The following is a 15,483-nucleotide window of genomic DNA, read 5'->3' as shown; positions in this document are numbered from 1 at the left end:
AGAAGCCAAGTATAAGAGAATATCAAGAGTACCCTGTTTCCTCCACCCTTGTTATTCCCTGGTCTCTGAGATATGGCAAAGGTGTGACAAGTAAGAAGAACTGTGCTGTGTCAGCAGCTTATTTGTCTCTAAGACGCCAAACTACCTTTGTAAGGAGACGGTTTACCAATCACTGGGTCTGTGGACTAATTTAGCTGATCATTCAGTGCATAATAGAGATGGACTTCTTAATTTTGAGGAGGTAAATGTGCTGTCATCCATCTTTCAAACATTTATTATGTTCCAGGCATTTTGTGAAGTACTGAGCATACAAATATGAATGACACACACTCTTCTGATTTCAAAGAGTTTACAGTCAATTAGTGGTACAAATAAAAGTCCATAATAACTCAGTACATACATTTTGGGATCTGCACGAGATTCAATAGACGTACAGAGATAGGAGGCTTGGAGTGTCTGAAAAACCCAAGAGGAAGATGAAGAAAAAGGAAGAGAGAGAGGAAGGGAAGGAAAAGCTCCCTCAGTCCAGGAAATCTCTGTGCTTCACACCTAGTTTCCTTGGTAAAGCTGGGAGTGAGGAGTCAAAGCAAGCCATTGGCCCAGAGAGGAAGCGGAGCACCAAGCCATAATATCAAAGAACCGGTGGACTACCCCGTCCCGGATCTGCTTAGTCTTTACACCATAGACAATGGGGTTGAGCATTGGGGGCACCACCACATAGAGATTGGCTAACAGGATATGGACATGTCGAGGTATGTTACGTCCAAAGCGGTGGGTCAATAATGTAAAGAAGGAGGGGACATAAAACATGAGGATGACACAGAGGTGGGACCCACAGGTGCTGAGGGCCTTGTGCCGAGCATCCTGGGAGGGCAAACGAAACACCGCTCGGAGGATCAGTGAGTATGACACCGTGATGAGGATCACGTCCAAGATGACCATGACAATGGGCACTGAGAAGCCGTACCAGATGTTAATGGTGATGTCAGCACAGGCCAAGCGGGCCACTCCAATATGCTCACAGTAGGAGTGCGGGATCATATTGGTCCTGCAGAAAGGCAGTCGATGCAGCAAGAAGATCACCGGGAAGATGCTGCAGAAACTTCGGGTAACAATGGCCACAGCAATTCTTCCCACCACAGGCCATGTTAGCATTGTCTTATAATGCAGGGGGATACAGATGGCCACAAACCGGTCAAAGGCCATGGCTAATAGGATGGCTGACTCCCCCACAAACATCATGTGGACAAAGAAAACTTGGGTGACACAGGCATCAAAGGCAATCTCATGAGCATGGAGCCAAAAGATGGCTAGGGCCTTGGGGACAGTAGTGGTGGACAGCAGGATGTCCGTGATGGCTAGCATGCAGAGGAAGAAGTACATGGGCTCATGAAGGTTACGCTCAGTGATGATGACCGCTATCAGGATACCGTTGCCCAGAACTGCAGTGATATACATGAGGCCGAAGGGTATTGACAGCCAAACATGATAAGCCTCCAACCCAGGGATGCCCAGTAGGACAAAAACTGCAGGGTGGAAGATGGTGAAGTTGGTGTGAGTCATGATGTACTTTAGGATCACCTCTATAATGACGGAAGCGGATGAGTGTGCTGAAAGACATAGGAACAGAAAGCACTTCTGAGTACATCAGAGATCACAAAAAATAGCATTGGTTTCTGAACCATGGGACTCTGCAGGGGAATGTTCTCCTAGACAATGCTCAGTTGGGTGTAGAAATGACTTCTGACCCTTGGTGCTTGATTTGCAGGGAGACCTTCTGTGGTGATCACTTTTCAAGAATCAATAGAGGCTTCACCCTGCATCCAGCCACTCTGCTTCCAAACTTTGGTCACATCCTACCTTTCTGACCTCATTCTACCATTTCCACCCAAGCAGCATTTGCCCTCTTACCTGTGTTGTACCTTTTTCTTCCCACAAGATTTTGTTCCTTCTGTGTTAACCTGAATTTCCCTTCCCTTTCATCTCTGCTTACTCAAATTTTAACCTTAAAATACTTTCTTAAAACATATCACTTTGTAATGGCCCATGTTCATAACAATACATTTCCTTCCTGAACACCTATTAGCTAAACTATATTTAACTTGATTATATTTAATCACATTAAAATTATCTGGCTATTACTTTGAACATTTCACATGAAATTTGCCTAATATCCTGGCACTCATGGAAATGGAGCCGCAAATGGCAATCCAGAAGGAGTCTGAAAAATATATTCCTTCATTCTGACCCAAATTAAAACTTTCCCTAAAGGCTGTGAGAGCAGAGCAGTTGGTGAAATTGAGAGGGGTTCATATTCATTGCTTGCTCTTCCCCAAAATGATTCCATAAAAGTTGTGTTTAAATCTCCTTATCCTTAAGAGCGCCCAAGGAAAAGTATCCTGAGTACAGGAAATCAATACACACCTCTCTGGCTCCGCTAATGTAGCCCTCCTTTTCATCCCACTAGTTCTTTCACTCTCAAAAAATTCAGATTTCCCTTTGGTTAAGAAAATTTAGGCGAAGGGCTTTCTTTGCCTTCACTCCTCCCACCACTCAGGTAAGATTTATTTCCTTCTGAAGCTGTGGACTGTCAGCTCTTAGGATTAGGGAAGGAATGAGTGATTTAAAATCTGGAAGGGAATATGAAGGAAAGCGATCATAGAGAGAATAAGGGAAGAATCGGGGATATGGTATACTATTAATAGATGGACCTACTGATAATGGCATTCAGATGGTCCCAGGGAGGAGGGCAGCTGAAGGAATGAAAGCCCCAGTTTATGAGCCCATCCACTGCCTCTATGCAGATGCACTTGCTCAGAGCATAGTGGGCTGTGGAGAGGATGCAATGGGACTCCAGCTGGGCACAGGGAAGGGACCAGGGCCAGGCTCAAGCAAGTAAGGGCCTCAGAGGAGTTAATCATTTGACATCCTTCCAGCCCAGTATATTTTAGATACTCATTTGACTTCTATTCAGAGGAGAGGCTTAGCTTTCCGGGGATAAGCACAGAGATGAAGGGCCACTGGTAGCATTGCTCTGCCTGTATTCTAAAGCATCAGCCCCAAATTTATATAAACAAAAGCCCCACCAGAAAGGCTGAAGAGGGAGGGAATATATATATATATATATTTAGTCATTTATTCATGTTGTCATATAGCAGAAATTAACACATTATAAAGCAATTATCCTTCAATTTTAAAAAAATAAAAGTAAAAAAGCCCCACTAGAAAACAAATTCATTTTCCTTAGAAGGAAATTTACTGAAAATTTTTCTCAACACTTCTCCCAACCCTACTAGTTGTTAACATACACCTTCTCAATAAACGATACCTGATATAAGACCTCATAACAACCTGGGCTCTCTGCCTATAACTCTAATAATGTCTTATGACCTCAGTAGTGAGACACCAAATTCAAGACTGGAAGAGGGACTGTGAGGCCTGGTTGGCTCTTTATGAGGTTCTGGAAAAGGCATCTGCCTGTGTGAAGAAGGACTTTTCATTTCATTCAGTGCCTTCCCAGGGCTCCGTCTCATCTCTGCTGAGGGTTCTAAGCAGGAGAGTTTTAGACATTTAGGAAAGAGTCAGAGATCACAGGCACAGGCACACATCAAAGTCTCACAGTGAGAACCTGCCCAAGCCCTGAAAGAGTATCCAGATGCAGATGAGCAAGAAAAAAGAACAGCAGAGATGAGGCAAGGAGCCACGGTGAGTGGGAGAGAATATGATACATACGTGAGGACCCTGACTTCTGCAGCCAACTTCTGGGTTAATTTCCCAGTTCTTCCCTAACTAACTTGATGATCTTAGGCAAGCCACTTTACTTCTGCATGTTTCCATTTTCTCATTTGCAAGATGTGGATAACAATGAACTTTATGAGGTGAAAAGTGAAAGTTTTAGTCACTCACTCATATCCAACGCTTTGCAATCCCATGGACTGTAGCTTGCCAGCCTCTTCTCTCCATGGAATTCTCCAGGCAAGAGTACTGGAGTGGGTAGCCATTCCCTTCTCCAGGGGATCTTGCTGACCCAGGGATCAAAACTGAGTCTGCTGCATTGCAGGCCAATTCTTTACCATCTGAGCCACCAGGGAAGCCCTTATGAGGTAATTAAGAGGATTAAATGAGTTAATTCATATAAAGTGCTCAGAATAGTAGATCATTATTATTTATAAACCTGTCTGGCCATCATCCTATTGTTTTATTTTCACTAAGCAAAACACAGTAATGAATATTCAGCAATATTAAGTCATCTAAATATAACCAAAGGAAGTTTCTTTTCTAGGGACAAAGAAGAGGGAAAGGGATGAGAGAAGTGTCCAAGGAGAGAAAAAAGAAAACCTATCTCTCAGATAGTGTCTCAGAACCAAGACCTGGGGGACTTCCCTGGCAGTCCAGTAGTTAAGACTCCACACTTCTGCTGCAGGGGATGAGGGTTCACTCTCTAGCCAGTGAAGTTCCACATGCTCCTCAGTTCAGCAAAAAAAAATAAGATCTGAGGGCTGGAATGGTACACCAAGAAAGTCCACAGTGATGGACTAAATTGTGTCAGAACTGCCTGCTAGGCTTCCCTCAAGTACTTTGAAAAATATATATCTGTCAAAGCAAAAACAGAGATTATTATTTACAGAATCCCCAGGGATATGGCAGAGTGACGGGCATCAGAGCTTCAGCTCCAGGACCAAGTAGCACTAGGAGTGGGAATCATAGGGAAGATTTAGTCCAGGCAGGAGAAGTGAAGCCACTTCTTCCCTGCAGCCCGTGACCAGACTCTGCTCTCTCTCTTTCTTCCTAGTGTCTTCTTTCCTTCCTGTGAGTCCCACCCAACTCTATTTTTTGGTTATGCCTACTCTCTCCCTCTAAGGGTTATATAAAAGCCTTTCATGTCTTTATGCATCTTTATTTTAGAAGATTCTTCTAACTCTCATAACAACATATTAAAATGCACCCACAAACCACATCAGATATAACTGCTAGATAAGTGTATAGGAGTTGAGTCAATTACTTTTTGCCTAGTTGTATTATCTAGACATTTATTTAAACAAGTATTAATTTTATTTTGCCATTTTTCTGGGGCATGTGTTTCAGATCTCACATGCTTTTCACCGCTCTCAGGTTCTTTAAAGTGCACAAGGTCTAAACACTGAAGCCATGTCTCTAACAGATAGAATAGCCTTCTCCCTTCTACTCTAGATTATAAGGCTGGCCTCCATGTGCAGGACAGTAGATGGAAGCATAGTTGGGGGATGTGTCACAAGAAATTTGTTTCTAATAATACATAAAGCACCAAATGGCTCACCCTTTTCATAAATTAGAGCAAATTCAGATTTATACCTCTAATAGCCTCACTCTTCTTACTCAAGTGCACTGAAAGCTGACATGTAAAATGCTTCATAATCTAAAGCCAGTGTTATTTATGCTGCAGAGGCACTGATATGCCCTTAATTCACTAACATATCTTTAATAGAGATTCATGTTTTTTTAATAAATAAACATCTCAAGAAAAATGTCCCACTACCCCATTTGTTTCACTCCTCATAAGCATTTTGAGGATTTTGTCAGCGTTTAAGTAATCATATGGTGGTGTATCATATGTAAATATTGCAATAGTCTTACGACGTGATAGCAAAAACAAGGAAGACCCCAGTTCCAAGACACAACCTCTTCTCCCAATTTCTGTATCCATTCTGCAGAATGTAGGATGGCAGAATGAATGAGGATTTTTCTGCTTTATACACATCTGACACCCAGATTACACAATAAAGTTTCCTTAAGAGTCCTCTTTACTTTGGGATTTGGGAGTTCATAGTACTAAGCACAGCAACTGGTTTAGTGGAACTTAGGAAACATTTGAACAAACGGACCATGGAATTAGTCAGTTAACCTTTCACCAGTCACTTTGGTTGTTTTTCCAAGGTGGTGCTCAAAATCTGAGCCATTTTCATGAACAGCCCCACTTATATCCCCTGTCCTGGTACAATCTGATTCTGACTGCTCTATGAACTGCCTTCAAAACTTTCAAGTCTCTCTTCTCCCATATTCTTCTGGTGCTTTTCCTGGCCACTTTCTGCATTCACATTCCTAACCAGTGCCACCTCCTTGTCCCACTGACATCTCCCCCAGCACTGCCTACCCTGAGCTCTGCCATGCTGTAGTCTCTCTCTCATCCTTTATCTCACTGACCTCTTTTCTCCTACACACCCATCTCCTCTCTCCCAATTCATTTGTGTCCTTTACCGATACTCCTAAATATGCACATAAACATACTCTCCTGCCAATCCCTCCCCCTACCACTCTCAATGAAACTCACCTACAATATCACAGTATCTGGTGAAGAATTGAGAAAGTAGCAGAGAACAACTGAAAACCTTGCTTGCCCTGAGAGAAGAGGAATGAGATGAAAAGAGAAAGTTGGAGCTTGGCCATGTTAGCATGAGGGGTGTCACTAGTCTTGCTCTGTACAGGGTGCCTATATTTAGAGACTGGAGACACCACATGCTTCTTTCTTCTGGTGGCAGGTGTTAGAGTCACCCCTGGGATCAGTTCTCCTTCAGTCAACGAAGCAAAGGAAAAATGAAAACCCTTCCTCTCATGCCAAGAGGGAGCAATAATTCTAGAGATAATTATTAGCTCCAAAGTACATACAAAGTATTTGAAGACACAGCTTAAGAGCAGTGACCGAAATCCCAGCAATAAAAATAACAGCTAATGACTGTTGAGCCCTTACTAAATCCCTGCCAAATATGGTGTTAGGGTTTAATATAAATTATTGCATTTAATTCTCAGAACAACCCACTGAGATAAAGCATGATTCTTATATCTACCTGGTAGATAAGAAAACAGAGGCTTGGAGAGACTAAGTATCTGATAAGAAGAGAAGAAAAAAGCTCACTCGGGTGAACATTTCAAAGTATTCAGACTCAGTCTAGAACTATTGATTAAGGGAGCCAAGAGGTAGAACTTTGGAGCCAACCTGAAGGGTCAATCACTTAAGAACAAAAGAGACAGAATAAATGAAACTTTGATTAAAATTTTTACACCATCAAAGGCAAATTTTACTTTGTGTGAGCACTTAACTAAAGTACTCTAACACTGTTGGGAGCAGAGTAACTCTTCCCAGCTATCTTGTAAATTTTGGAGCAAATATGTTGCTAGGAACCCTATAAGGAAAAGAAAAAAAAAAAAAAACGCAAACCCATGCTTCAGGTTTTTATCCAAGTGAAATAAAAACATAAATTCACAAAGCCTCATACAAAAAAGCTATGCTCATAGAAGCTTTACTCATAGTAACCCAAAACTGGAAACAATCCAGATGTTTATCAAAAGAAGACTGGATAAGCAAATTGTGATATATTCATATAATGGCACACAATTCAGCAATTGAAATGAAAAAACCACTAAAACAGATGGAAAAAGATATTCCAAGCAAATGAAAATCAGAAGAAAACTGGAATAGCTATACTTATATCAGACAAAATAGACTTTAAAATAAAGACTGTTACAAGAAACAAAGAAGGACACTACATAATGAAAAAGGGTTAATTTCAAGAAGATATAACAATTATATATGCATCCAACATAGGAGCACCTTAATATATAAGGCAAATTCTAACAGTCATAAAAAGAGAAATTGACAGAAATACAATAATAGTGGGAGACTTTAAAACCCCACTTTCAGCAACGGACAGATCATCCAGACAAAAGATCAATAAGGAAACATAGGTCTTCAATGGCACATTAGACCAGATATACTTAATTGATATTTGTACAGCATTCCATCCAAAAGCAGCAGAACACACATTCTTCTCAAGTGCACATGCAATATTCTCCAGGATTGATCCCATGCTGAACCAAAAAGCAAGTCTCAGTAAACTTAAGACAATTGAAACCGTGTCAAACATCTTTTCTGACCACAACACCATGAGATTAGAAATCAACTACAAGAAAAAAAAAAAACTAAAAAATGCAGACATGTAGAGATTAAACAATATGCTACCTAACAACCAATGGGTCATTGAAGAAATCAAACTGGAAATTGAAAAATATCCCTTCTGAGAGAAGAGGAATGTGAAGAAAAGAGAAAGCTGGAGCTTGACCATGTTGGCATGAGGGGTGTCACTAGTCCTGCTCTGAAAAGGGTGTTTATATTTAGAGACTGGAGACACCACGTGCTTCCTTCTTCTGGAGGCAGATGTTAGAGGCATCCTAACTCTAACATTTTCTTCACAGAGACAAATAATAATGAAAGCACATCAATCTAAAACCTATGGGATGTGGCAAAAGCAATTTTAAGAGGGAAGTTTATAGCAATACAATCTTACAGCAGGAAGTAAGAGAAATCACAAATAAACACCCTATGTTTACACCTAAGCTTACACCTAAGGCAGCTAGAAACAGACGAACAAACAAAGCCCAAAGTTAGTAGAAGGAAAGAAATCATAAATACCAGAGCAGAAATAGATGAAATAGAATAAATAAAACAATAGAAAAGATCAATGCAACTAAAAACTGGTTCTTTGAAAAGATAAACAAAATTGATAAAAACGTTAGCCAGAGTCATCAAGAAAAATAAAGGGGAGGGAGGGCTCAAATCAACATGGTTAGAAATGAAAAAGAAGTTACAATGGACACCACAGAAATACAAAGAATCATAGGAGACTATTACAAGCAACGATGGGCTTCCCAGGCAGCACAGTGGTACAGAATCTGCCTGACAGTGCAGGAGCTGCAACAGATGCGAGTTCAATCCTTGCATCAGAAAGATCCCCTGGAGTAGGAAATGGCAACCCGCTCCAGTAATCTTGCCTGTAAAATTCTATGGACAGAGGAGCCTGGAGGGCTACAGTCCATGGGGTTGCAAAGAGTCAGACACCACTGAGAAACTAAGCATGCACGCCTACCCATGTGTGCAAATATATGCCAATAAAATGGAAGAAATGGACAAATTCTTAGAAAGATACACTCTTACAAGACTGAACCCAGAAAAAATAGAAAACATGAGCAGACTAATCACAAGTACTGAAATCAAAACTGTGATTTAAAAACTCCCAACAAATAAAAGTCCAGGACCAGATAGCTTCGCAGGCAAATTCTCTCAAACGTTTAGAGAAGAATTAACACCTATTCTTCTGAAACTATCCCCGAAAATTGCAAAGAAATGAATACCCCCAAACTCTTTCTATGAGGTCACCATCACTCTGATACCAAAATCAGACAAAGATATCACCAAAAAGTTCCAGACCAGTTATCACTGATAAACATAGACACAAAAATCCTCAACAAAATAGTAGCAATCCAAATCCAACAGAATTAAAAGGATCATGTACCATTATCAAGTGGAATCTAACCCAGAGATGCAAGAATTTTTCAATATCCACAAATCAGTCAGTGTGATATACCACATCAACAAATTGAACAGTAAAAACCATGTGATAATCTCAATAGATGCAGAAAAACTTTTGACAAAATTCAACACCCATTTATGATTTTAAAAAAATACTTTCTAGAAAATGGGCATAGAGGGAATGTACCTCAACATAATAAAGTCCATATGTGACAAAGCAGCAGTCAACATCATATTTAATGATGAAAAGCTGAAAGCATTTCCTCTTAGATCTACAAACAGTAAACACTAGAGAGGGTATGAAGAAAAGGAAACCCTCCTACACTGTTGGTGGGAATGTAAATTGGTACAGCCTTTATAGAGAAGAGTATGAGTATTCCTTTAGGAACTAAATATAGAGCTACGATGTGTGTATGCCAAGTCACTTCAGTCGTGTCCAACTCTGTATGACCCTATGGGCCACAGCCTGCCAGGCTCCTCTGTCCACGGGATTCTCCAGGCAAGAATACTGGAGTGGGTTGCCAGGCCCTCCTCCACGGGATCTTCCTGACCAAAGGGTCAAACTTGCATCCGTATGTCTCTTGCATTGACAGGGAGGGTCTTTATCACTAGTGCCACCTGGGAAGCCCAGAGCTACCATACAATCCAGCAATCTCAATCCTGGGCATATATCCAGAGGAAAACTTGGTTTGAAAGGATACATGCATCCCAGTGCTCATTGCAGCACTGTTTAAAATAGCCACGATATAAAAAAATAAATAAATAAATAAAATAAAATAAAATAGCCACGATATGGAAGATATCTTTTCCAAGACATCAATTCCAAGATATGGAATTTAAATATCCACTCACAGATGAATGGATAAAGAAGATGTGGTACACATATACGATAGAATGTTGTTATTGTTGTTGTTTACTTGCTAAGTTATGTCTGACTCTTTTGCAACCCCATGGACTATAGCCCACTGGGCTCCTCTGTCCATAGGATTTCCCAGGCAAGAATACTGGAGTGGGTTGCCATTTCAAAACTTCTCCAGGGGATCTTCCTGACCCAGCGATCAAACCTGCATTTCCTTCATTGGCAGGTGGATTCTTTACTATTGAGCCACCAGGAGAGCCCACAGCAGATGACTCAGCCATTAAGAAGAATGAAATAATGCCATTTGCAGCAACATGGATAGACCTGGAGAGAGTCATATGAAGTGAAGTAAGTCAGACAGAGAAAGGCAAATGTTGTATGATATCGTTTATATTTGGAATCTAAAAAACGACACAAATGAACTTATTTAAAACACAAAAACAGACTCACAGACTTAGAGAACAAATTTATGGTTACCATGGGGGAAGAATCAGGGGAGGGATTGCGAGTTTGGAATTGACATGTACACCCTGCTTTATTTAAAACAGATAACCAACCAGGACCTACTGTTTAGCACAGGAAATGCTGCCCAATATTCAGGAATAACCTAGATGAGAAAAGATTTTGAAAAAGAACACATACACGTCTTGGTATAACTGGATCACTTGCTGCACACCTAAAACCAGCACAAAATTGTTAATCAGCTATGCTCCAGGGTAAATTTTTTTGAAAACTGCTGAAACATACAACACAGGTTAAACTCAGGGTCATTATGTTGCACGGAAGAGACCAGATACAAAAGGCTATATATTGCATGATTCCATTTTCATGAGGTTCCACATAGATAAAAACCAGCCCATTGTGATAAAAATCAGAATAATGATCGCCTCTAGGGTAGGAGGCTCCAGTACTTTGGCCACCTCATGCGAAGAGTTGACTCATTGGAAAAGACTCTGATGCTGGGAGGGATTGGGGGCAGGAGGAGAAGGGGACGACCGAGGATGAGATGGCTGGATGGCATCACCGACTCAATGGACGTGAGTTTGGGTGAATTCCGGGAGTTGGTGATGGACAGGGAGGCCTGGCGGGCTGCGATTCATAGGGTTGCAAAAAGTCGGACATGACTGAGCGACTGAACTGAAATGAAATGAACTGAGGGTAGGAGAAACCAGAAGGCACTTCCTCTGATAAAAACATTCTATATATTGAGGGAAGTGTGGGTTACATGGGTGTCTACATATGTTAAAAGAAAGATTTTTTTGGAGCATCAAGAGGGAATAAAGAATAATGAAAAAACAGGAATGTGTGTAAATGTTTCTTCCCATGAGTTTTTTATATCACATGCAATGATTAAAACAAAAGTGATTACACCATCTGACACTCAAGACAATAATACTTTAAAATAGGAAGAGTAAAGGGACCTAAATGGAATGAAGGTTTTACCACTAAAAATGGCAAAATGTTGTTGCCAGTGGACTATGAATTATTGTCCACTATAATTTTTAATAGAGCAACCACAAAGAAAACTATACAAAGCCATATACTCAAAAAGTAAATCATGAAAAAATCCTAAAAATGTTCAAGCAATCCACAGAAAGGCAAGAAAACAGAAGCAGAGGACTGAGACAGAGAAACAAACAGAAAGCAAATAATAAAATATCAGACTTAAGTCCCATCTCATTAATAACTACCTGAACTGTAAATGGTCTAAACACACAAGCTAAAAAACAGAGATCAGCAAAGTGGACTAACCAAAAGAAAACCAAATTATATTCTGTTTACAAGAAATTCACTTCATTTTCAATGACATAGTTGGTTGAAAATAAAAGGAAAAAATATACATATTATGCAAACATTCATAAAAAAAAAAAACTGGAGTGGCTTATATTAATAGCAGATAAAGTAGACTACAACGAGTTTCCCAGGTGGCTCAGTGGTAAAGACTCTGGCCGCCATTACAGGGGATGCAGGAGGCGATGGTTCAATCCCTAGGCCAGGAACATACCCTGGAGCAGGAAATAGCAACACACTCCAGTATTATTGCCTGGAAAATTCCATGGACAGAGGAGCCTGGCAGGCTGGAGTCCAAGGGGTCGCAAAGAGTCAGATGCAACTGAGCAATTGAGCACACATGCACGCACAACGCAAAAATATTGCTAGTGACAAAATGACGTATTACATAACAATACAAGTATCAGTTAGCCGGGAAAATATAATGATCCTAAGTATGTACACACCAAACAATAGAGCCTCAAAACACATTAAGCACAAACTGAGAAATGGAAAGAAAAATGGACAAATCTCTAACAACCCCCTCAGTATGGAAGTTCTTCTGTCTCTACAACTGATAAAACTACTAGACAGATTATGAACAAGGATGTAGGAGAACTGACCAACACAAATAAGATCTGACCGACATATGTAGAAGACCACCCAACAAGAGATCAAACTTTCTTTTAATCAAGCATCCATGAAAAATTACCAAGATAACCATTATTATGAACCATAAAACAAAACTTAGCAAATTTTTTCCAGTTTTTGGAGAAATAATCAACATACGCAACACTAAAGCACATTGCATAAGGCAAACAGCCTGATGATTTGATTTACATACATTGTGAAATGATTATCAAATAGGTTTGAGTGACATATATCTTCTCATACAGATACAATAAAAAGAAAAAAAGGGGGGGAATTTCTCCTTGTGATTAGAACTCATAGAATTTACTCTCAACTTTCATATCTATCATACAGTTGTATTACCTGTGGTCCTCGTGTTTTACATTTTATCCCCAGGACTAACTTATATCTAAAAATTTGTAACTTTTGACCACCTTCCTCCAATTTCTCCCCGCCCCCCACCTCCACCTCAGGTAACCAAACGTCTGATCTCTTTTCCTATGAGTTTGGGGGATATTTTCTTTCTCCTTTTGGTTGCTATTTTTTCTTTAGATTCCACATATAAGTGAGATCATATAGTCTTTGTCTTTCTCTGAGTTATTTCACTTAGCATGATGACAGAAAGTGAAGAGGAATTAAAAAGCCTCTTGATGAAAGTGAAAGAGGAGAGTGAAAAAGTTGGCTTAAAGCTCACCATTCAGAAAATGAAGATCATGGCATCTGGTCCCATCACTTCATGGGAAATAGATGGGGAAACAGTGGAAACAGTGTCAGACTTTATTTTTGGGGGCTCCAAAATCACTGCAGATGGTGACTGCAGCCATGAAATCAAAAGATGCTTACTCCTTGGAAGAAAAGTTATGACCAACCTAGACAGCATATTCAAAAGCAGAGACATTACTTTGCTTACTAAGGTCCGTCTAGTCAAAGCTATGGTTTTTCCTGTGGTCATGTATGGATGTGAGAGTTCGACTGTGAAGAAGGCTGAGCACCAAAGAATTGATGCTTTTGAACTGTGGTGTTGGAGAAGACTCTTGAGAGTCCCTTGGACTGCAAGGAGATCCAACCAGTCCATCCTAAAGGAGATCAGCCCTGGGATTTCTTTGGAAGGAATGATGCTGAAGCTGAAGCTCCAGTACTTTGGCCACCTCGTGTAGAGAGCTGACTCATTGGAAAAGACTCTGATGCTGGGAGGGATCGGGGGCAGGAGGAGAAGGGGACGACCGAGGATGAGATGGCTGGATGGCATCACGGACTCGATGGACGTGAGTCTGAGTGAACTCCGGGAGTTGGTGATGGACAGGGAGGCCTGGCATGCTGCGATTCATGGGGTCGCAAAGAGTCAGACATGACTGAGCGACTGAACTGAACTGAATCCCTTCAAAGCCATCCATGTTACCACAAATGGTAGGATTTCCTCATTTTTATGGCTGAATAATATTCCAGTGTGTGTGTATCTGACAACTTTATCCATCATTCATCAACAGGCATTTAAGTTATTTCCTTGTGTTGGCTACTGTAAATAATGCTGCAGTGAACATGGGGGTATATATATATATACCAGTCTGTTGTTCCACGTCCAGTTCTACCTGTTGCTTCCTGACCTGCATACACATTTCTCAGGAGGCAGGTCAGGTGGTCTGGTATGCCCATCTCTTGAAGAATTTCCCACAGTTTGTTGTGACCCACACAGTCAAAAGCTTTGGCATATTCAATAAAACAGAAGTAGATCTTTTTCTGGAAGTCTCTTGCTTTGTCAATGATCCAACAGATGTTGGCAATTTGATCTCTGGTGCCTCTGCCTTTTCTAAATCCAGCTTGAACATCTAGAAGTTCATTGTTCACATACTGTTGAAGCCTAGCTTGGAGAATTTTGAACATTACTTTGCTAACTTTTGAGATGAGTGCAACTGTGTGGTAGTTTGAATATTCTTTGGCATTGCCTTTCTTTGGAACTGGAATGAAAACTGATCTTTTCCAGTCCTGTGGCCACTGCTGAGTATTCCAAATTTGCTGACATATTGAATAAAGCATTTTCACAACATCATCTTTTAAGATTTGAAATAGCTCAACTGGAATTCCATCACCTTCACCAGCTTTGTTCATAGTGATGCTTCCTAAGGCCCACTTGACTTCACATTCCAGGATGTCTGGCTCTAGGTGAGTGATCACACCATTGTGGTTACCTGGGTCATGAAGATCTTTTCTGTATAGTTCTGTGTATTCTTGCCACCTTTTCTTTTTATCTTCTGCTTGTTAGGTCCATGCCATTTCTATCCTTTCTTGTGTCCATCTTTGCATGAAATGTTTCCTTTGGTATCTCTAATTTTCTTGAAGAGATTTCTAGTCTTTCCCATTCTTCTGTTTTCCTCTATTTCTTTGCATTGATCATCAAGGAAAGCTTTCTTATCTCTCCTTGCTATTCTTTGGAACTCTGCATTCCAATGGGTCTCTCTTTCCTTTTCTCCTTTGCCTTTAGCTTCTCTTCTTTTCTCAGCTGTTTGTAAGGCCTCCTCAGACAACCACTTTGCCTTTTTGCATCTCTTTTTCTTGGGGATGGCCTCCTGTACAATGCCCCAAATCTCCATCCATAGTTCTTCAGGCACTCTGTCTATCAGATCTAATCCCTTGAATCTATTTGTCACTTCCACAGTATAATCATGAGGGATTTAATTTAGGTCATACCTGTATGTGTGTATGTATGTATTATTTAGGTCATACATGTATGTATGTGTGTGATTTGGGTCATACATGTATGTATATGTGTGTGTGTGATTTAGGTCATACCTATATGTATGTATGTATGTATGATTTAGATCATACCTGTATGTATGTATGTATGTATGATTCACATTGTTGGACAGCAGAAACACAACATTGTAAA

The 15,483-nt window shown here is 40.4% G+C and overlaps 1 protein-coding gene across 1 annotated transcript; it reads right to left on the bottom strand.

The window, feature by feature from the left end:
- Window positions 1-549: 549 nt before the first annotated feature.
- On the bottom strand, window positions 550-1,563 carry LOC120875880 (olfactory receptor 52B2). Its single transcript, XM_040257639.1, has one exon. It carries the CDS (start codon window positions 1,561-1,563, stop codon window positions 550-552), a length of 1,014 nt encoding a protein of 337 aa, XP_040113573.1.
- Window positions 1,564-15,483: the final 13,920 nt, after the last annotated feature.

Source organism: Oryx dammah, unplaced genomic scaffold, assembly GCF_014754425.2.
Source record: "Oryx dammah isolate SB20612 unplaced genomic scaffold, SCBI_Odam_1.1 HiC_scaffold_17, whole genome shotgun sequence".
Taxonomy (NCBI): domain Eukaryota; kingdom Metazoa; phylum Chordata; class Mammalia; order Artiodactyla; family Bovidae; genus Oryx; species Oryx dammah.
Note: the sequence above shows the minus strand (reverse complement) of the source record. Positions and strands in the feature narration are given on the sequence as shown.